This window comes from Callionymus lyra, chromosome 3 (genome assembly GCF_982586985.1).
Source record: "Callionymus lyra chromosome 3, fCalLyr1.hap1.1, whole genome shotgun sequence".
Lineage (NCBI taxonomy): Eukaryota > Metazoa > Chordata > Actinopteri > Syngnathiformes > Callionymidae > Callionymus > Callionymus lyra.
Genome location: NC_141820.1, coordinates 26,994,143 through 27,018,678, shown reverse-complemented (window position 1 = coordinate 27,018,678; position 24,536 = coordinate 26,994,143). Strand labels below are relative to the sequence as shown.

The 24,536-nt window shown below is 39.1% G+C and overlaps 1 protein-coding gene across 3 annotated transcripts in view; it reads left to right on the top strand.

Moving 5' to 3' along the window:
* anks1b (ankyrin repeat and sterile alpha motif domain containing 1B) overlaps positions 1–24,536 on the top strand; it is a 186,727-nt gene that overhangs the window by 28,791 nt on the left and 133,400 nt on the right. For all 3 annotated transcript variants that reach the window (XM_087787324.1, XM_087787323.1, XM_087787322.1), the window contains exons 2-3: positions 12,497–12,577; positions 15,434–15,590. In XM_087787324.1, the coding sequence (XP_087643450.1) occupies positions 12,497–12,577; positions 15,434–15,590 (238 nt within the window). The remainder of the gene's footprint in view (positions 1–12,496; positions 12,578–15,433; positions 15,591–24,536) is intronic.

Below are 24,536 nucleotides of genomic sequence, written 5' to 3'. Positions count from 1 at the left end.
AGTTACTGAATTACTTTTAAAGAAGGTAACTAGGAAGTGTACTGTAACTAAGTTACTATTTTAAAGTAACATGCCAAACACTGGTAGTGGTAAAAGCAAGCTTGTCCGGTACAGATGTGAAACTGCACCTTTATCTTAGGGCCTAGAAATATGGTTTAAAGTCTACAGTTTATACTTAATTGAATCATTAATATATGTATGTACAATTGAATTAGGGTTGAAGGTAATTACAGTGTAATGTCGAACCAATGAGTTGATCCTGGATACTCATTATTTCTAGTCACCTCTTGAAGAAATGAATGTGTAAAAGAAAAAAAAAGGGGATTTTCCCATGCTTCCCCTCCTCCTTTCCCAGTTTTGAATTTGGGTCAAATGTGTGGGTATTTCCCACAGTGTGCTCTAGACATTTTGCTATGAGAACAAAATGAAAGAAAACATGAAGTTTTGTGGAAAAAAAAAAAAAAAAAAGAGGAAGAGAGCCCAAATTAGAGTGAGTCTGTCACTCTCGCTGTGTTCTCTTCATACATGGTTGACTTCCCTGTTTGTGGGGGCTTTGGGATTCCCTCAAGAGTACTTTGCCAGTTATTTTTAACCACAAAAAGGCACTGATCAAAGTAAGGACCTGCTGTGTTTGATTCAAAGTGCCTCTCTGGCTTCACCACTTCTTCTCTTACAAAGATTTATTGAAGCTCGGGGGGATGATAATGGCCTGATTCATGAAGTAATATGACACCCCTGCACATTTACTTTCTGTCTGTACTTTCTTTACATAAGCGTCTGCAGCCTGCACTTGTCTTGTGCTGCATCGTGCGTCACTGAGAGCTTGAGCTGAAGCCGCTGCTGATTGGTGCGAACACGTGTGATGACTGTTGTTCACCTGATACACGGGTTAACACACAATAAAGCCACTTGCAAAGCGCTCTATAAATACTAATTACTTACTTACTTACTTGTATACAGGGACTGATTTGAAGGGATATCAAAGTAACTCCATCTACAAAAACCACACACCAAGAATGGGGTTAACGGTTGTCTCCACCTGTTCTATCGTGCCTGCACTCTCTTCTTCGCCCCTGTGGATGGTTGACCCAAATACTTTACTTTACAAACATATATTAAGCCTTCACTTGCTTTAACTGACTTTAATTCCTCTTCTTTCCATCTCATACCTTTTTTTTATCTCACAGTTTCATATCCTCATGCTGATCTCACAAGAGCTGGATAAACTCCGACAAAGAGCGCCATCTATCTAATGTACCTAATATAACTGCACGAATGCTCCTCCCCAGGTGCAAAACTATGTAGAATTCTGAGTTCGGGGGCAGGAGTGGAGTGAAAGTATCTTAACATTCTATTCTATGTTTATCTTTGTATCCTTTGTCTTTGTTATTTGTTTTTGATCTATTTTCTTTATCTTTAGACTTTAGATGATTGTATCATCTTGTTCTTTATTTCTCTTCGTTCTTGTTCTTATTTTTATTTTTACTTTTTTTAATAATTGCTGTATAACTGTGTCTAATTGGAAAAAAACAATTTACCTACCTACCTACCTAATATCTTTTTACATTATTATTTACTAAATGTACTCCTATTTTTCATCTAAGCTTCAGAAAACATCTTATGATGATCTAAAACTGTCATTCAAATATACTAGTTTAAATATTATGAAGAAAATGTTTCTTTATTTAACAAAATTCAAACTTGGCTTCAATTTTCCCCTTGGGGTACGTCAGCTACAGTTTCAATGGGACACTGAAGGAAAACAGACTCTTGATGCTTCATGCTGGATGTTTTGACACTGCTTCTCTAATTTAAGTGAATTGCTCCTTATTTAAAGTACTTTCTGTTTTAACTGAGTACAGTTTTTAATTCAAATAAATGAACTAGTAAAGGCGTAAAAATAACCTTTTCTTCTGCAATGTTGGACATAAATGTAACATTCGGACACAACTTCACCTCACGTCTCTGAATTAAGGTGATAAAATCCAAATAGTGCTTCATAAAAGATCAATTTAGCCCAATTTGCACATTTTCACTGGGGACAGTTTTGCAGACATGGAAGATTTATTTTGGAAGGCTTGATAATAACCCTTAAAGTGGCATGTTTTAAGGGACCATGTTGAAGCCAGTAATTGCACCCAGCTGTGTGTGGTACAACTTGGCAAGTGCTGGTGTTTGTGTTCTTGTTCGAGAGTGTGAGGAAACACAAGCGAGAAAATCTCTAGCAGAGCATGTGGAACTTCTGTCCCCACGAGGTTGAGAATAAGCTCCAGATCAGCCCAACTGTGGCGACATTGAGTGATTTTAGGATCTGGTGTAGGGCTGTGTATTGGCAAGAATCTGGCGATATGATATGTATCACGATACATGTGGGACAATATATATATTACATGTATTGCAATATATTACGATACTGTAGTAACAACAATATATTGCGATATATTGCAATACATTACTATACAGTAGTAACAACGATATATTATTTTTTTTAAAGATGTAACACTTTTTCTGGCTTTAACAACAAATAACAGGGGGGGAATACTTTTTCTAATCAAAAGTTAAAGTGCTTGTGGGAAAGTGCTTCTCAAAATATTAACAAAAAATGTAAACTTACATTAACAATAAATAATTAAGAGCATTACTAGTCTCAGTCAGTGTTTGATTTTTTAACTTTAAACTCCGTTTAAAAGCCAAAATGAGTCCAGAAATCAACTTTAAAAGTAATGTTAAATATTTATTTAACCTGAAATATCATTTTACTTTAATTCAAAGTAATTTCATTTATTATTTTTTGTAAAAAAATAAATAATCATTTGATATGGTTTGACACCATTAAAAGTAAATAAAGCATTTAATGTTGTTATGACTAAACTTAACTTGTTCGATACATTTTTGTGTCATCATTGATCGTCCTGCAGTTTGTAAAATTAGTGGAGGGTCTGGTGTCAGTCTTTTTTAAACCACTACTAAACTCTCTATTTATTGTATGAGACAGATTCCATTGATGTCAATTTTAACACGAACAAGAACGTTGACTAAAAGTTTCTCTTGTCTCTACAGAACAGCAAAGTTAACTGCTCTGTTTTGTTTTGTCTTTCTTATTTCTTCGATCTGCTAATATTCTTTGTCGTGATGCATCTTTAGACGTTTATTAAAGTTTGTGCTTTTGAATCTTCAGAATGATTTCTACTCCTCCACACCTCCGCTCTCATCTTCCTGCACCAGTGCATGCGACAGAGCAAATATGCTATTTCTAATATATATATATATATATATATATATATATATATATTAGAAATAGCAATACAGAGCTATGAATATCGATACAGTATTGTGAATGAATTAATATTGCGATATATTGTTATATCTATATTTTCTTACACCCCTAATCTGGTGGGTGGTTGGCGTGACAACTTCTCTGCCTGGACTACTTTTTATGTCCACTTATTCAGTGTTAAATCATTCTTTGCCAATTGCTCTTCTACCTCCATTCCTCTTTCACTTTTAAAGTTATATAAATGTTTGGTACACAAGGCATTTCTTTCACTTTTTTTTTTAATAGTTTTCTTTTTTCGTTCTTAACCTTAAATATAATGTACATTGACTTACAGATCCATCTAATACTTGTAAGTGTTGATTTAAAAAAAAAAAGAAAAGTCCTTTCCCCACAGCGCCCGATGTCGACTCGTCTTCACATCCCACATACAAAGCAGACATTGACTTGAGTTGTGGTGGTGAAGATACTAAAGTGTTTTGTATATCAGTATTAATAAATAAATGTAACTATGAATCCATATTATATTTTTAGAACAGGCTCCCAGGCTACTGCCCATCCTTGTGCAGAAGCTGATGCCAACGGTCAACATGTTGGCGACCCCTGACCTGGCATGTACCATGAGCCTTTGTCCTTCATTACCCTAAAGACAGCGGAGGCCTTGTCCCTGCAGGTACTCTTACTCTCCCAGCTGTGGAGCGGTTCTGTGTCCAGCAGAGTATCGTAGTGTTTGGATTTTTTTTTAAGAGCTATGAACTGAAGCCCTCTTTAAGGCCATATATAGACATTCTATTATAGAAACACACGCACACGCACACGCACACACAAACACACAGCGGAAAACAAGTGTGTCAATGTCTACTCTTCAAACCCACAAGTATAAGAAGTACTGGGACAAAGTTATTTTGTTACTGTATTAACTGAACGTCCTGGGGCCAAATGTGCCCCATAAGTAATTTTATGTGGCCCAATATATCATTAAATACAATCAATTTGGCTTAAAATGTTATTTAAAACTAAATTAAAGTTAACCAAAATTGAGATGACCTACGATGCATATCAGGAAAACGTTTTTGTTGTTGTTGTAAAAAGCGGATATAATGCAATGAAAAACTGAGAAAGTGACAACTCGCATGACAAAATGCAGAATATGTGACGTAAACTAGGTTAAATATTATGTAGACATGCCAAATTTAAATTTGTATTCATTTATATTATTCCTTACTACAGTAGTCTTTTTTTTAGGACTTTTGGCCTCTTTTGTAATTTTGAGTATTTATTTCCCCTTAAAAAATAAAGGTGAATGTAAAAAGTGCTTTTGTAAGAAAAAAAATGTCCCTTCACAACAGCCGGATTGGAATTGCTAGCATACCTTCAGGTTCTAAAAACGAACCATATAGAAGCCAAATGCTAAAATTCATAAGTTTGGTTCAATTCCTGTTTTATACCATTTTTAAGCACAATTTTGAACCGTTGCATTTGATACTGTTTTCCACAGTGAAGTTTGTAAACCAATAAAACAGTAGGTAGCGCCTTCAAATGCCTCGAGATCACTCCATGAAAAACATTGACCGTGGAACCCACTGTGCGTCTTATTTATCCCATACCGATGGAGATCCCGAGCTAGCATTTCCCATCCTTGATGCCGCAGATGTGCAGGAAATCGATGCAGTTCTGGATGGATTTGTGGCCGGTGGTTAAGTGGTAGATCTAAGGCTTCTCTGTCGCTCACTGACTCTGGGGGAGATTGCTTTAGGGTGGAGAGGAACACCGGCTCATGTCCACATCATGCTCCGGCCCTTCAGGTTGAGACTGATTGGAAAGGCTGCGGTGGAAATCGATAGTGGCAGCTGTGGAGGAGGTCGTGGTTGTTCTTCACTTCCACTTCTTTGTCTCGAATGTGTCGAGCTGCATCTTTGTGAATACATTCATGATTTGTATTACTACACAACTTTAACGTTTTCAAAGGCTTTAGTGTCGCTTTTACACAAAGCAATATAAAGTATGTACATCTAAGAATGTAGGACCATATTGTGGTGCAAGTATGTTACTGGCTCTGGAGGAACTCAAGAATCTGGCTGCCCCAATTCATTTAATGTGACCTGCAAGAGATTTAAATAGTTATCTCCGTAATTCTTATTATTTAAGTACAGAGATCATTGGTATGTTCTATTCAAATTGCATTAATATTTAATGCCTGTTTGTGAAATCAGGTTTTTATTTAAATGTTGCTGTCGTGGGTCAAACAATACTTATTTTCTGTGTTTATTGACAGCAATGTACGTAGACCAGGTGTTTTGCTTCATTTTTCATTTCAGAATTATTTAGAGGCTGGTTTTTGCCCCCTTTTAAGAATGGGATCAGCACGTGTGTTCCAACTATAGGGGGATCCCACTCCTAAGCTTACCTGGCTAGATCTATTAAAGGGTCCTGGAAGGGAGGGTCCGCCAGATAGTTGAACCTCGACTTCAGAAGAAGTGATGTGGTTTTCACCAGGATTGTGGATCAGCTCTACAATTTTCCTTGATGAGTTCTGTGAGTAGGGTTATGGTAGAACAGGTGTCAGTCCTTGGTCCGCATAGCAAGTCAAACTCGTTTCAAGTTTTGTATGGATTCCGCAGGGGCTGACTAATCGGACGCAGCCAGGATGTTGAGCTGGTCCTGTTTGGAGGTTCTTAGGATCGGGTCACTGCCTTCTAAGTTGATGTGGTACTGTTGGCTTCATCAGGTCCATGACCTGTAGCCCTCGCTGGAGCCATTGGTGACTGAGTGTGAAGCGGCATGGATGACATTCAGCACCTCCAAATATGAGAGCATGGTTTTCAGCTGGTATAAGTGAAGTTCTTTTTCCTGGATTGAGATGAGATCCTGGTCCAAGTGGAGGATTTAAAGTATCTTGGGGTCTTGTTTAAGAGTGAACGAAGAGTGACGCGCTTGGGCCTCATTTTTTTTTTTTAATATCTTGACAGCCGTGATGAATTTTATTTATTGAGATCAAAAAAACGTGATCACCTCCAAGCAATTTGATATAATAAGCCTCTAAAGTTTGTTCACAATTTTGAGTTCCACTTACTTTTTTTCCCCACATCCACCATTTCCATAATCTGTTAAAAGTCAGCAATGAAGCTGGTCGATGCCGAGGCTGCTGCATGTGAGTTCTCCAGTCATCATGGAAACTTTGCACTTCACATCTCTATTTAAGGTACTGAGCTGCGTTTGTTTATGACTTGGGAACGAACCAACGACGGTCTGTTTCTCAAAGTGTGCTCAGCTGCTTCCTTGATCTGCCTGTACTTATGTGTTTTCTCCATTCTTTCCTGTCAATCATCAGCCAGTTTCCTTCCTCTTGGTTACGTTTGCTCCCTTCGTTCTGACTGAGCGTCCTTGTGCGAGGTCAAAATTCATGTGCAACTCGGATGTACTGTTTAAAGTCGAGGAAAAAGGCTCATCCGAGACATTTTTAAGCTTTAGAAAACTATACAAAGAGAAATTTAAATGAGGAAAATGGACAGTTTTCTGCTGTTTGCAAACCCTTACTGTCTTCTACCAATAGCTGTGTGTGCAAAACTAGAAGCCAGAACCACGTTTCAACAAATGCCAGATCCAGTATTCTTCTCTTCCCCCTCTGGCTTCAATGATGGCAGGATGACAACATTTAGGTCCACTGCTAATGTACCTGCTTTTGATCCACATGAAAGATCCTACTTTCCCCCCAAACGTATCCCTTTTTCGTGAGGCACCCCAGAGTAATTCAAGTATAAATAGATGTGCTGTGAGAGAGATGAAGGGACTTCTGCAAAGTAAGAGCACTTTCCTAACCTTGAGGGTCACTAGAGGTTCTTGAACCGGTGAAGATTGAAGCTACAGCAAGAAATTGAGAGAGAAATATTGACCAAAAAAATCAATGTTGTTAATTAAAAGAGCAAACTAACTTTTTTGTAGAATGTGGCGGTACGATGTTTGTCACGATACAGGGACAACACTACTATATATTTTGATATATTAAGACACTGTAGGAACAATAAATATACAACAATATATATTAATATATATTAAAGCCGTAGCTGCTTTCATTTGTTTTGAAACCCAAATATGTCCGAAGATCAGCTTTTATGGCTTCTGTATCCTCTCGTCCTCAGTCATTGTTTAGGAATGTCGCTGGAGTTTGTTGTCGCTCCAGAGGACGTAGTATTCGCAGGTTGAAATATAAACTATAAGACCTACGACCAAAAGATAGTATTTGAAATCCATAAAATAATAAATGGTTATTGTATGTATAGTTGAATTATATCAATGTGTCATTGACACAACAGAAAATGATGGACCTATAATTATGTCCTGTCCTGGCTTAGCATGGCCGCCTCTTGCTGGACTTGCTTTTTTGGGCAGCTGAGACAAAATCTTGTCTTCTTATGCCTTCCCACTCCTTCATAAACACTTGTGTCATTACATTTTACACATATGCTCACCTTTTCCAAACTGTTGAATTTAAACTACATTATAACTGCAAGCAGTGAAAGCCAGATAGTCAATAATTAAACGTATCCATAAATTATGAATCCGCTTCAGGGTTATTGATCATTTATGACTTGTTTTAATTATCTTTGATTCTGTTTCCAAAGATTTGTATTCCTGCAGTGTGTATGTGATACACACTTTTACTGTTTTGTATATCAAAGGTCAGGCTGACCCAAGATAAATTACTTCCTGTGTTGAGAATGTTGACCTCTTGACCTATTGAATGTGTTGATGTTGGTTCCATTGATGTCATTTGTCATTGAGTGTCAAGGATTGAACCACCAAACAACACCGATGCCTCGATCCCTTTAAAGCTTATGTTGGATTTTAAAGGTGGAAGTACATATTATGTAACAAATGAACAACTCAGGACTGTTTTTGTAATATGGCCTGCTAGCATATCCCGTGTTGACAAAAGGAATTTAAATTGCATGTTTAAATTCTGTAAATCTCTTCATAGCAGCTCGGAAATAGGATTAGCAACACTTCCACATGTAAGCGGGTCAGTGTAAAAAGTGCAAATAAGCCGCGACAGCTTGTGAAGAGAGGGAACAGGAAACCCCTGAGCCTGGTGAAGTGTTAGGTGTGAACCGGATTTTCTCTACTCGGAGGTGTGGAAGAGAACCCTCATGAGTGAAAGGTTTCATATTCACTCGTTGCGTACCATTGAAATAGAGCACATGTGTGTAGACCAGGGGTGTCCAACTCAATCCGACAAGGGAACAGAATCCTTTAGCTAAATTACAGGCTAAACAAATCTATCAGGAAGCATAAGTCTGATTGTGATTTTTTGGGCCTTGAGTTTGACAAATTTGATGTAGATCAGGTGGTTGTTAAAATTATTTTCTGAACTGATATTGCTTCCACAAGCCCGGCTTGAAAGGATGGTAATAACCAAATACAGTAACCTGCTCTATTAAGTGATCTAGGACAGTAGCTCCTTTCATTCTTTGTCCAAGTGGGGCAGTATGTAGGATTTGTTTTAAGGCATAGAGGAAATTGGAAAATCTTGAACAAACATGTCTGGAAATTTAAAATATAGAGGTAGACGGTTTTCAAACCATCAACCTCCTGGTTAAAGGTTGAAACAATTTCTTATCTTAAAGTGGTCAACAAAAATCAGGGCTGGTTTAAAGGAAAAGGGAATCGAACCAATCTACTTTAGAAAGCTAGATTCCGGTAGTTTGGTCAGTCACATACTCGATGACTGAAGCGACCGTCCAGAACAATTATCGAGACGATGGAAAGTTTATTTTGATGATTAGATTTCATGCTGTAAACAGCATGAGGTAGTAACCAAACGTCAAAAAAAAGTGAAAAAAAACCTTTTTGTATCCAGATGTTGATCAGAACACCTCGGAATTCTTGTCATTTCGAACCTATGCTTAGACTTTCTGAACTTTGGAAATACTTGAAAAAGTCATCAAGGCAACTTCCTTGATGGAGGTAGTAATGATCTCCGGTATGATCAAGCTATCGAACATCATCGCACATTGACTTTAGCCAACCTTGCAGGTAAAATGATAAATCAGTTACGTTTCACTCGATGCCCTGAAGCATCGTGTATTGCCACATCAAAGCCAGACAAACATTCTCGAGAACTCCCAAACTTCATGTTTCAAACAGGAAATGAAGCCGTCCGCTGTTATCACTTCACATGAACAGGGAAGACTCCATTGGTCTGTCTTTGATTTCCGCTTTGTAGAGTCTCAGTAGAGTGCCATTCGGTAGATCTCCTGATCCTTTGAAAATAACCCTTGATCTTACCTTCTTTGACTGACATGTGAACGCGTCTGATAAAGGATTTTCCTTCCATTTATGAGTTTTGAATGTGTGGTCCCAAACCACTGGCCGAGGCACGGTAACAGTCCATGAGGTATTTGTTATCGAACCGCAAAAGAAATAGAGTATTGAATTTCTGTAATATTTTTGTCTAAAAAGTATATATACTGTATATATATATATATATATTTTTTTTTAATGGCTTAACTGTAATTTATTTTAAGTATTCAAGACTTGTTTTTGTGAACTTTAGGAAAAATATTCCTGTAAAATAAAAGCCATTTCATGAATACATTAAACCTATCTATGTCGCCACAAAGGTGAGGTTCCCCTTTTTTAAATTATGAATATATTTGAATTGTATTATCACACATTTATTGAAGTAGGGGGTAAGGCTGATAGACTGTATAATAAGCTGAATACAGTTTATATCAGGGAATAAACTGAGGCTAGTGTTTCTCAGTAAACTTTAGGTTCATGTGTTCAGGTTCAACTTCAGGTGTACCAATGCAATCAAAGTTTTTATTTAGAAACCAATGTGTATTTAAGACTAAGTTTGGGATTAATTTGAAACAGGTTGGTTTAAAAGTTGATGCACATTTTTGCCAAAATGAAGCCCCTTAAATGAGGCTCAACACTGGCCGGGTGTCAACGCTGGTGTCACCAGCAACACTTCCTCACTGGTCTATGTCACAGTAGACGACGTCGCCTGAGCTCAGAAAGAAAACAGCACTTTGTCCAGCTCTGGGGCCTCAAACACTCTCCCTGGTCACACAGATTTATGTACTCAAGCTTTTCTGAAGCTAGTGTGAGTCTGCGTTTGTGGTTTAAGGTGTTTGTGGGTGCGTTAGAAGGTGAATTGTGACCTTTAGCTTCTCACATAAGACTTTATTCACTTGTCTACAAATGCTTCTTGTGTTGCTGTTTTTGTGGTAGAATGTTGTCAGTGTTTTGTAGATTAAAAACATGAAATAAATACTGCGTTATTTAATTATTGTTGTGAGTAATATTTAGGACCTCTATGACGTGACAAATGGAGACGGTTTGAGCTGATGGATTCAGAACCTCTCAAGAGCCTCTCTCTGTGATGTACCCAAGAGATGGTAAAGAAAAGGATGGATTGTCTGAATAAACTAACTTGGCAATGCTCAAGGGTTTGCTTCTTTAAAGATTCCAGACGTATGATCAATGTAGATGTGTGTTTAAGGCCCCACTTTGTGACATCATTATAATCTTCGCCATCCTGAGACCGGAGACATCATCATTATCCTTGCCAGGGGGAGTCGAACGACGCCTCGAGTCTCTTCCTTATCACGAGGAGGTCTCTGCCACCTAATGACTTCTAGAGGCTGAATATTGACGGCCTGCCTCATCATTTTGCCTTCTGCCTCCGATTTTCTTTTCCACTTCAGCATTTACTTTTCAAATCAATCCATCCTTTAGGTTTCTTAGGTCAACAGAGAAGGTGTCAGGGGAGCCTCGGGGTCGATACAGTAACACAACTATGCAGTCCTTCTGACCTGCAACTGTATAGACCTTCTGTATCGTATTCAATTCTTAGGCATCAGTCTTATAAATTAGTTGTTTTACTAAGAATATTTTTTTTGTAACCTCTGAAATGGATGTGGAGATGTTCCATGGCAAACAGTCTAGTCCATTATGTGAGCTTCTTCTTTGTGCTGGAACTGGCTTCGGAAAGCTGGATCATGAATAAAGGAATGTTCTTTGAGATTTGTTTGAAGCTGAAGTCCTTGAAAGAAAACTATTTAACCATTTCCAATGTCGCAAATTGCGTATATCCTTGTGTTACTCAGATAAAACATGTTATAAAAAATTAAAATGTAATCTAATGTTTTTATATATATAGTTTATTGCAGACCATGTGAGAACTATTTATTATTTTGTAAAACCAAGAATGAAAGAAAATAAAATCAGGCACAGTGCTTGGTATAAAAAACACATTTTTAAGGTCAAATCATCAAATATAAAATCAAAATCAAACGATTAAAAAATGAAACCAAAAGCACATATTTGTGTGCGAAAATGTCATTGTGAAATAACTTATTACAAGTAGCTATTAGAAATGGATATCAAGGACGGACCCCAGTCAAAATCAAGTAAAGTTTGTTTAGTTAAAACCTACTAGGAGAATTTCTATTGAAAGGAAGGCTATTGAACCATTTACAACTTTAATGTCTTTTAATATACAACATTAGATAATAAAGATATTAATAAAACAACTTTAAATCATTGGTGTCTGGTTAAAGGGGATGATAATTAAATATTGCTGAATTTTGTCACAAATAATATTGTGTCTATGATGGCTGATTATATTCTTATAAAACTCTGATACCTGTATTTATAGTGGAGTGTGATAAGCATTACACAGTGGAACCACTGTTGGGGAATGGGAAGTTAGTTAAAATGAAATTTGTATGTACAATTGTAACCTTTATGCAGTGGAAAATTTAAATACTTAAATTATAGATCCTTCAAGCTGGAATTGAACCACAGAAAATGTGTCATAGTTTCCCTTACAACTCTCATTTCTGACGGTGCATCTTGGTCAAGCATCACAACTTATTTTTTACGCAATAAAATCTGCATTTGTGTCCATAAACATTTTCATGGGTTATGTAAGTGCCGGAATTCTTGATGTTGTCGATGATGCAGTGCCGAACAAACAGTTTCTACAGTGGAGAGTGAAGAGTTAAAAAGTATATATTTGTCTCATCTGTGTCGCCAATAAGCAGCAGAAATTTTTGAGAAACATGTGACACTATGTGACACTACACGACTCTAACTATGTCTACAAACGGTGGAATTTGGAGTCCATAATGTCACAATGAATGGACACAATGCTATGCATTTTTTTCGAGATCGTCCTAGAATAGATTTTAACCTATTTGTGTATCTTTGCAGCATGTGGAAGGGCCTCAACGTCAACTGCACCGACAGCTCAGGATACACACCTCTGCACCACGCGTCGCTCAACGGACACAGGTAGGAGATGAAATGAAGGTGAAAAATGCTGCAGGGATCTTGTGTCTGTGGACTGTACTGGAGCTTTTGTCGGTGATCTTTGGCTTACACTCGTCGCTCACCTGGATCGGCTCTTTCAGCCTCCAGTGGCTGCCAGCCAGACTGATAACTGAGAGATTAGTTCTGTGTTTCAGCGACATTTATATGGATTTCCTCCTTGAAATCAGTTGATCCACAGTGAGCCACCCGCTAGAGGATTTTCAGAAGGCACTGATAAGTGACTTCATGCTACAATTCTCTGAATATGCCTCTGGAAAGTAAAGCAGGATAAACAAAACCTCTGCCTTGTTTCGCTGTCAGAGGTGTCACCTCTTTTCTCTCCAACTCTCCGGTGCTGACATTTGAAATGCAAATCAAGCTCCTCGCCTCGGCCTCGGCCTCCACCAGGAACCTTCTTAATAAGACGCAGAGGTTTCAGCGCAGTAGGACTGTGATTTCACCTTTCATTAACTCTTGTTATAGAATCATTTAGGAAAAGATTAAGTGACTGCAAAGTTTCTCTCCTCAAACTAAGTTTTTCCCCACGATTAGGCTTCATTGATGTCTGACAGGCTGGTGGTTTTATCACTCCATGTACTTTTATTAGATCCGTAGACTTTTTGTTAGCAAGATTTCTTAGGCCCTGGTACTCGGTGAAAAAAGGACTTTGGTTCTTTGGAGGCCTCGATCGATTTGCTTTGGTAGTACAGAGTATCTAAACAGGAGCTTCTTTTGGTACTCACCAATTTGTCGATTTTTCTGTAGGAAAACTGATTAGTTAAATTCAAAGGCATGGATTATTAGATTGTTTTGTTATTTGTTTCTACAAGTTTTTTGCACTACTTATTATGTAATGATTTTTTTGGTGTAAGACTGGAGTTTAAATTTTCAAGATTTTTACTGTGTAATGTAATTTTATTTTTTGCTAGAATTGATGAAAATCGTTATTGGAAAATCATTCAGGAACTGGTATCGAAGGGAAGGCATCTGTACCATAATCAAAAATTGTCGATCAAAATCCATCCCTAGTCCTTTACATGTTGCTCAAGAACTTCGTTCCCTGGTGGAAATGTTTCAATATCTTAGGGTCTTGCTCGCTAGTGAGGTTACGGTGATCGATATTTCATCCATCTCTCATCTTTGGTCAAAAAAACGTTTGGTAGTTCATGAAACCAGTTTTCTTTTCAACTAAAACTTGTGCTCCTCCTCATCGAGAGAAGCCAGTTGAGTTGGCTGAGGCACCTTTAAAGATACCTCCTAGACAAATCCCTCGGGAGGTCCTTCAGGGATCAAGGGATCTCTGGGCAGACTTAGGTCATTTTGGAAAGACCATTGGTGCTTTTCCGCTATATAGTTCAAGCCCTACTCGACACTACTCTGTTGGTCTGCCTTCATGACGAAGCGCCACGAAACTTGGGTCAATGGTGTACCAGACACTAAGGTCTGGACCTCGTCCACAGATCACTTATTCTTGCCCCATCATATTTATCTGAGTGTTTAACTGTTCTCAATCCAGGTAGAGCTCTGAGGTCAAACAACCAACTGTTGCTGGATGTGCCCAGGTCAAGGTATAAACACTCGGGCGATCGAGCCTTTGTTGTTGCTGCTCCCAGGCACTGAATAAACTCCCTGTTGAGAAGCATCTTATCTCCGACCTGGGCCTCTTCAATCTAGGCAGAAAAACAATTTTTTAGGATGGCTTTTAATATCAAGTTTTATGGCACCTTTTATCTCCTGTGTCGCTCTCCGTATTATCTTGACTTTTAAAGTATCTATTTTATTGAGTATTGTTTTGACTGTTTAAGCGCTTTGTGACCCTGGTCTGGAAAAGCGCTCTATAAATGCAAATTACTTACTTACTTATTGAATGATGTTTTATTTTGTTTTATTGCTTTACTGTTTATCCTCTTTATTTGGAAAGTACTTTGGTTCACTATAAGATTGCTGTAAACGGCTGTATAAATAAAGCACATTTACATGTGTTTTTTTTGTGTTTGGCTGACGACGCTTCAGAGACGTCACTCTCCGACGGCAGTCGGTCGACATCACCTTTTTTGTGCCTGCCTGGCTCGCTCTGATCCAGAGCAGAGCAGGTACTAAAAATAGTGTCTTGCTTCGATGAACTGTCCTGGTGGAAAAAGCAACACAAACTGGATAGAGTCAAGTTGGATCAAGGTCGTCATAGAACAGAGTAGGGCCAAGATAGGCCGGTGGAAAACAGCAAATATGTTTCTCACTTGGTTTAGAAGCATGTACAATAATCATTATTATAATTATATTTTACAATATAAGGCAGAGATCTAATATTTGTCCAAACCCTTTAGTCGGTGCAAATTAAAATAGTTTAATAAAAATACTTTTTAAAAGAAATACTCAAAATTGACATTTATAGAATGAAGAAAGCACTGATCTTTAGCCGGGGTTTTGACGTTATTGAATTCAGATATTCAGGTTAGTTTTCAGTTCATCAAGAATTTTGACTGAATATAGACCAAATATTGATTAGGGAAAATATAGCCAGAAACATACGTTGGTTATTATGAGTCCACCAACAATTTGGTCACTGATGATTTTCAGCTGAAACACTTTAAAAAGCGAAACATCATGGTTGAAAAAAAGGTTAGTAAAGACAAAGTCTTGACCAGTGGGCGCTCACCTGTATATGTTTGGAAGTATACTGCAGTGTGGAAGTGTAAATTACAAATAAATCGTTATTGATCCCCTTCACAGGAGTCATTGATTGATTCCCGCGATACAACTAGTCATCTATGAAGGATTGATGTATCGACGGATGCTTTGTTTGTGTGTTTATTGATCATCGCTCTCCCTCTTCTGCAGAGATGTGGTGCTGAAGCTCATCCAGTTTGAGGCATCGACGAACGTGGCTGACAGTAAAGGTTGTTTTCCACTGCACTTGGCGGCCTGGAGGGGGGACGTTGACATCGTGCGAATCCTCATCCACCACGGACCCTCGCACTGCCGAGTCAACCAACAGGTGAAGACGTTCAAAAGAGCTTTTGTCTTTATTCATCTGATCTATGAATCAGGTCAACTAGTGAGTAAGATTTCATTCATTCATGTATCTTAACCAAATCATCAGGCAGTTTATGCTTTAGAGCGAACCATTTAAATAAGTATTCCATGGGTTATATCATGGGAGACCTTTTCTGTTTTTTTTTATGGGTGTTAAATTGATTTAAAAGACTCAAAACTGATAATTAAATTGTTTTTTCAACATAATTTTACAATAAAACTATACTTTTCTGTCATTCATCAAACGAGATTTTTTATTTTTTAGAGCGTCGAACGTATACAAATTACTATACTACTATAGGACTATACTACTACTATCTTGTAGTTTAACATACAACCCCAAAACCATTATATGTTTTTTTTTAATTCAAAAAATCATCTTTTCTAAATGTTGCTGACAGGTGATGACATCACTAAAAAACTTGCAGGAGCCAAGTTCTAAATCACAAATTTATATGATTATTTTACATTTTTGGTAACTTAGCTAATCAATAACAGCCAATTCATGCTGGAATTTACCATCCTTTAATACTTTGTATCTATGTTTTCCTATAATTACTTTTTATCCATGTTTTTTATTTTAGAATCCTAATTCTGTAAATGTTAAATGAACTACCAATCCTATAACGTATAGATCTTTTATTACACAACATAGAATTTATCCAAAAAACATTGAACCTAATGCCATGGTTTCGTAGAATGACCGACTCTTTCTCTCCGCTGATGTTGTCCGAGCGTTTACAAACGCTCCCACACTTGGTCTTGTTGTGGCCGCATCAGATCGCATCCTTCAAAGCGTCCAGTGGTCTGAGTGACAGTAGAGTGAGCTCCTCGCCCTCAGAGCACTGATGCTGCCACTGCTGTCATCCCCGTCTCCCCCTCAAGCTGTCACCTTCACCCTTCACGTGTCACTCCTTCTAGGATATTGATATGGCACAGAATGTTGATGTTTCCCACTTAAATCCATTCATGACAGATGTGTTTTGCCGCAGGTTGTCAGAGCATTGTTTACTTTTCCTAATAAGCAGAGCATCCTGTGTCTTCATTAGCCACATCATTTCCCTCCAAGAGTGGTTAGCACCTAATTGTTTGTCTTGATAAATGGTCTCACTCTTAATGGAGGTGTTAGTCAGCAGGTAATTTCAGCAATGCTCTTCTTTTGTGATTTGTTGGTGTGAGGGTTTTTGGGGAAGTCGCTGATGGAGACAGTACTATTTGTGCTGACTCAGAGAACTGGCACTGTTATCATTCCTCTGCAGTTTTGGAAGAACTCTTTGGAATCCCCCGGATACGATCAAAGATGGAGGCCACTGGCTTAAGTAATAGATGGATAGATGGCTGGAATGATGGATGGATGGATGGTTGAATGGATTGATGGATTCACTTTATTAATCCCTCTGAAGATCTCCTTTGGGAAATTGGGTTTCCACTTCACAGCAAACTATGAGTTCATTAAAACAAGAACAACGTTCAAACAAAAGAACAAAGGGCAAGGGATGACAAAGTATAAAGAAGATACTTGCATACATACATATTGTCTTCCCTAAAATATGAGAATATTAACATGATAATATTAACAGTATTTTTTTTTAAAAACGGGGGAAATTTTCATTTATTTACTTTGCTGTGACTATCTGAAAGTCGTATGTATACAGTATATACATGTTTTGGTAATATTTTCGTTATCAGTCTTTTTGTATTTTGTAAGTTAAGTAAGTAATATTTATTTATATAGCGCTTTTCCAGACCAGGGTCACAAAGCGCTTTAACAAACAAAACAATACTCAAAAAAGTATATACACTTTAAAGATCAAGATAATACTGAGAACAACACAGGAGTATTATTTGATCTTTAAAGTGTATATACTTTTTTGAGTCTATACTATTATATAATTTACCTTAATTAATATTTAAATTTCAACTAGTGTTTAAACACATGTTTCAAATCTTGATGATGTTTTGCAGTTAGAGGTCAGAGTCTATTATGATGCAATCATGCCCCGCTTTTTTTATACAAGTCCCCAGGATTGATGACACATGATGATGAACTCCAATGTCAAAAGGGGTTATGGTAAACAAAATTGTATCTCCAGAAAAGTGTTTCCAGTGGGCGGGGCTTAAGTACATTTTCTAAGGTAAATTAGAGATTGAAAAGAGAGTTTTGTACAAACAGACACATACTGATGAGTACAATAGAGTCAAACATATATTTAAGACACACTTAAATCAACACTATAACTAAAACACAATAACTTTGTTTGGTGTATCAGTTTCTACTAGGTTGTGAGAGTGAGTTCAGGGAACACCACCGCCACCTGCTGTTCCGGTGCTTGAGTTCATCTTGATTTGATCAATATTTTTATTGGTAAAATATAATAGATATATGAATATATCACACACTGTAGATAAAATACCAGGACTTAATTACAATGTAATTAGAGTAAGCTGCTTGTCAGAGGTTTGCGGTGTTATTTGTGTCTCACCAGGTGTTAGAAATAATTAAAAAAAAATAAAAATCCAAGTATTTGTCACTCTATTCAAAAGCAGAAATATGTTACTTGAGAACAGTTTAATAGTTTGCTGATGCAAAACATTCTGTTCAAAACTCAATGTCAGACCACAAAATAGATTTCTTGATCAAGGGAAGAGGAATTTGTGGTAAGAATGTATTTTCTGCTCAGTTTCATTTCATTTTCACCTGGTGTATTTCACTCTGAACCAAATGAATGGTGCTGCATTAATCTGTGTAAAGATTAATTAAACATATGCTTAGAAAAGTAGTATTTAAATGGTCAAAAATAAGGGTTAGCCTCACTATTACAGCCGGTCCGTTCCTTGTGTTTGAACGGCCTTTACAGGGCACTGTGTGCAGAAAATATAGCTGAATAAGTGATGTTGCATTAAGTCACACAAGTCATGGTGCAGGCGGTATCTCGTGTCTTTAAAGAGACAGTGCATATTTTTCTTTATTTAACACGAAACGCTTTAACATAAATCCCGACAATTACAGGCTCTCATCAGTCCAAATAAGCCCTGGCAGCTGTTGTGCTGAGAAGTGTCTCGCTGTCTTCTTCAGGGAACGTTTATTCTTCCCGTTATAAATCAATGAGGATTTATGGAGTGTTAGCGTGTTTACGACACCTTGTCTCCATATTTTTGCGGCGGTCGTGTCTTGTCTGCAGCAGCGGGAGCTTTGGCCCGCATACATTATTCGGCATGATATAGTGGCTCCGACGCTAAGCAAACACAACGCACACACACACCCATCATAGAAAGCACATTAACCCAGTGATATTACTCTGCCCACACCTGTGTCAGAGAGCGAGTGTGTGTTCAACTGCAGCAACTCTTTGTCATCTGTAGAGACCATAATGTTTGTGTTCACCTCTCCGCACAAGGTGACATATAGTGAGAGTGTGTGGACTATAATTCGTCCGCAGAAGCATGTGATTGATGGGAAAGAGCGAGTAGGTGGGCCCGAGACTCCGTGAAGCCAGTAGAGGATTATTAGAGATGAGGCAAAGTTATTAGTTGGGAGTGCAACCGTTCTGGTCCACTGTTTGTTGCCTAATTGGTCCCAGTAGCTTTTTTTTTGCTGGGTTGCGATCACAGGAAAATGTATGCGTGAGAAAGTGTTATTCAACTGTGTGTGTGTTTCTGTGTGTGTTAACACTAATGCCTGTTTGAACTAACATTATCAGTGATTATAGTTTTCATGAAGGGAGATGGCAACATAGTCGTGTGCAAGCAGTGCTCACTGGTGGAGCAGTCTGACACTGAACCTCCTCATCTCGGTCTCACTGATGAGTTTTGATTGTCTTGACATCTCCGCTTCCACATGTCCGACAAAAGGTGACAAATGACACCGTGAAATGCTTCAATTTAAGATGTGACAAGTGACCGAGAATAACATTCTTCAGTTGGATCAGTATATTCAAAGATGAGACGGTATTGGTAAAGTATTAGTGGTCCTCAACCGGTACTGGTCTGAGAGGAATTATTTACCGACCTGCAAAGATAGGAAATAAAAGTTGTATAAAAATTGTATAATTTCAGTGATATTGATTATTTCTGTCTAAATTGTGTTTTATTTAGAAAAAAGACCAGATTTTCTCTTGAGAAACATTAGCCTGTCACTCTTGAAATATCCAGACGCTCGTCTCGGTCAAGTTTACTAAGAAAATAAACCTGTTAACTAGTGAAAATATTTTTTAAAAACACACTCTATATGGTACCATCTTGTTGCATAGAAGCCAGTCTACAGCTTTAACTATTCAGTCCAGTTGCATTGCTTTGGAACCCTTTGAGTGACCATGAGCTGAGTGATGGAAATCTACACGAACATACAGTCACAAGCTCTTGCCGATTCAGCATTATGGTGAGATGGATTTGTATCATGCACTTAATGTGCTTTTTTGCAATTCATACCATTTTATACTTACCGTTTTAGCTGAAGGGCTTCATGAGAATATCATGCCAACATTAAACCAGTACATGGTGCAAAAACAAATTGGGCACACAGGTTGTTTACAATTTCACATTGTCAGACTCACTACTCAGCAGGTACCATAAGCTAGGACTAGGGATGGGTATTTTACTGTATACCGGTGCCAAAGTATAACTTTTGAAACGGTGCTGGTGCCTGAACGGTACACAAAAAAGTGCTGGCATATGAATGCAATGTGAATATGTAATTTCTTTTAAAAATAAAGTAGTTCCATGGTATCAATTCTTATCTCACATCATGCTTGTTAACTACTAAAAACCGCATTTGGTCTGTTTCCTGTTTCTTTAGGGTGAGTAAATGGGCCGAGTATGTCCCCTCTTTTCTGCAGTCTGCAAGAATGTTTTGCTTTCCACCCACAGAGGATGGAGGGTCACAGCTTTCCCTTCCTTATCCTCTTTACTCTCCCAGGAATCACAGACATTAACAAAAGAGCTTGTTAGTCAAGACAACTGCTTAACTTTTACACTTGCATGTGGCTGAACACAGTGAAACCTCCTGCAGGCATTTCTCCAGGTGCAGCGAGGCCTTCTGTCAGAATTTAGGAGGGGTGAAATAAGGCAAAGGTCAATAAGTCACTGCTCCACGTTTTTACAAATATCGTGCTGTTTTCTCTGGCAGTTGGTGTTATATTCTCACAGTTTTCACTCTTCCCGATCCCTATCATGTGCTCCTGCTACTACCACATGTGAAATGAAACCACATGTTTCCAGGCGGTCGCCGTGTGAACGTTGGCCCCTGATGAAAAAGAGCATGCTGGGAAAATCTTTACTCAAACATGGTCCAGGGCCACACCCACTGCTGCCAAAACACACAGTCACCCTGAGCCTAAAGGATGTTGTCTTATGACGAATGTATTAAAAAAAAAAAAGTTATGTCATGTCGTTCTCCCAGCATGCCTCCCTTCGCCTCTGGGTTTTCCCTATAAAATGAAAGAAAAACAGATTTATCTTACCACAAATAAATTACAGATTGAGGTTAAGATTGCAGTGATATGGGAAACGCGTTTCATTGCATAAAAGCATATTTTAGATGGTAAAGAAAATGTTTATATTTGGACAGCTCGGGTTTAAAAAGGGACAGAAGACTTTGGAAATAGATTTTATCATATCACTTTAGTTTCTGAGCAGAATCTTCCCACTAACTCATTTGATGTTTAAATAGGAAGCTCTGAATTTAATTTGAGGCATTTATTGTGCTCCATTCAAAACAAAAGAAAAAAAAAGCGTTTCTTGTGGTTTGTTAAAGAATGTGTGGCCTATTCCATCGTTATCAACTTGGCCCCTTTTTTTTCCAAACATACATCCTCTTTCTGAATCAAATGTGCTTTTTTGGGGGAAAATGCAGTCTATTGTTAAAATTAATCTAAATAATTATTAGCGCGACGGTTGCTATTATGCTTGTAGGCAGTGATCGACATTGGATACCTTTGATTTTCCAAAAGTTTCTCGCCTAATGGGCCTGGCCAGTCGATACCGAAAGTGTTATTTTCTTGGCTTTTCTTTCCTTTGTTGTTAAGACATCTCTAGGAGAGGGCGAGAGGTTGTGCATATATATATACAGTATATATATATAATCGGCACTCTGGATAAACTGATTGTCAGTCTCAGAATAAATAATTCTATTAAATTAGCCTTTAAAACAGTCTTTGACTGAAATGCTACCAGAAATTGGTGGATGGTAAAATCTTGGGATGGTCATCTTCGTGACCTTAGGTACTGTCAATGCAGCCACAAAACTGTATCTTCTTCTGACTGACATTTTTTGAGTGAGCTTGGATCCACACAAAGTTTAAATATGGAAGGCTAGAAGAATCATAACCCCGGTCATCTTGTAGTTACACTGTAACATTGTTAGATGCTAAATAGTGCATTCATCTAGAATGATCATTTCTGTATGAAAGCATAGAAATATGTAATTTACATGTTGGGCAAGTAAAATTGTTGGTTCAGGGCAAGTAGAAATGACCATGGACTTGGAAGTGGATTTCCAAGTGGAAGATTGTCCTACTAGGCAGGGGTTCCTAAACTTTCCCATGCCAAGGCCCCCCCATATTCCATTAGCCTATGGCCAGAAATACTTAAAAATAAGTTATATCCACTTTTAGACCTGGACTCTACTCTGCCTACTTTCCATCAGGCCGTGGATTGTCCCACCAGGAATAACAGGACAATTGACCTTCTTTATTCCAACTTGAAGGACGCCTACAGAGCCAAACCTCTTCCTCCACTTGGAAGGTCCGATCACAACCTGGTCCACCTTCAGTCACAGTACATTCCTCTGGTGCAGAGACAGACTGTGACCACTAAGACAATCAGAAAGTGGACACCAGCTGTGGAGGACGCCATCAGAGACTGCTTTGAAACAACAGACTGGGATGTGCTGCTGAGGTCTCATGGTGAGGACATCGAGGGACAGACACACTGTCTAACAGATTATTTAAATTTCTGCTTGGACGTTGTCGCCCCTACTAAGACTGTCCGCTGTTACCCTAATAATAAACCGTGGGTAACAAAGGAGGTCAAGGATGTCCTTAACAGGAAGAAAGTGGCATTCAGGAGCAGAGACAGGGACGCCATGAGGTCAGCTCAGCAGGAGGTGAAGCGATGCTTGAAGGAGGCAAAGGACACCTACAGGAGGAGGTTGGAGGAGAAGCTGAGCCGAGAAGAAATAAGAGAGGTCTGGGATGGTGTTAAAACCATCACTGGACACAAGACCAAGGCCTCTCTGACTGCAGTGGACACGGTGGATGAGGCAAATGGACTGAACAACTTTTTCAACAGGTTTGAGCAGGTCACCTCACCCTCACTGCTGCCCGCCTCAGGACCTGCCCCACCTTCTTGTGCCCCCCCCAGCTCCACAGAACCACTTCCCAGCTTCACCTCACTCCAGGTACAGGATGTACTTCGGAGGATTCGTCCAGGGAAGGCTGCTGGTCCTGATAAGGTATCTGCTCGACTGCTAAAGACCTGCGCTGCTGAACTAGCTGAGCCACTCCAGCATGTCTTCAACCTCAGTCTACGGCTGGGGAAAGTACCAACTCTGTGGAAGACTTCCTGTATCGTTCCAGTCCCTAAAAAGATCCGACCGAGTGTGCTGAACGATTACAGACCGGTGGCACTGACTTCGCAGCTGATGAAGACACTGGAGCGGCTGGTCCTCAAACATCTCACGCCACAAGTCCAGCACGCGCAAGACCCCCTGCAGTTTGCCTACCAGCCAGCAGTTGGTGTGGAAGATGCCATCCTTCACCTCCTGCATCGGACCTACTCCCACTTGGATAAAGGAAGCGGTTCAGTGAGAATCCTGTTCCTGGACTTTTCTAGTGCCTTCAACACTATCCAACCCACTCTGCTGCAGGACAAACTGACTAAGATGCATGTGGACCCTGGTCTGGTCTCCTGGATTACGGACTACCTTACTGATCGACCACAGTATGTCAGGCTGAAGGACATCAAGTCTGACACTATGGTGTGCAGTACAGGAGCACCTCAGGGGACAGTACTGGCCCCTCTCCTCTTCACCATCTACACTTCAGACTTCTGCTACAACTCAGAGCTGAGTCTCGTCCAGAAGTATGCTGACGACACTGCCATTGTTGGATGCATCAGGGACAACAGCGAAGACGAGTACAGGAGTCTGATACGTGACTTTGTGGACTGGAGTGAGAGGAACCACTTGCAGCTGAACACCTCAAAAACCAAGGAGCTGGTCTTGGATTTCGGGAGGTCCAGGACAAAGCCACGTCCAGTGTCCATCAGAGGCGACGAGGTGGAGATAGTGGACAACTATAAGTACCTCGGTGTGTGGATGGACAGTAAACTGGACTGGTCCTGCAACACAGACCATGTGTATAAGAAGGTTCAGAGTAGACTGTACTTTCTGAGGAGGCTTCGATCATTTAACATCTGCAAGAAGCTCCTCTGCATGTTCTACCAGTCTGTGGTGGCCAGTGTCCTGTTCTATGCTGTGGTGTGTTGGGGTGGAAATGTGTCCAAGAGGAGTGTCAACAGGTTGGACAGGTTGATCAGGAGGGCTGGTTCTGTGGTTGGAATGAAGCTGGACTCACTGGTGACAGTTGCTGAGAGGATGTCGTTGAACAAACTGCTGTCCATCATGGATGATGACAGTCATCCTCTGAACACTGTCATCAGTGAGCAGAGAAGCAGAATGAGTGCACGAATGCTCCTACCCAGGTGCAAAACAAATAGACTCAGGGACTCATTCATCCCTCGGGCTATTAAATTGTACAATTCTGAGTTCGGGGGCAGGAGTGGAGTGAAAGTATCTGGATGTTCTGTTCCATGTTAGTCTTTGTATCTTTGTCTTTGTTGTTTTTTTTGTTGTTTTTTTTCCTTGACCTATGTTCTTTGTCTTTGTCTTTAGACTTAGATTGTGTCATCT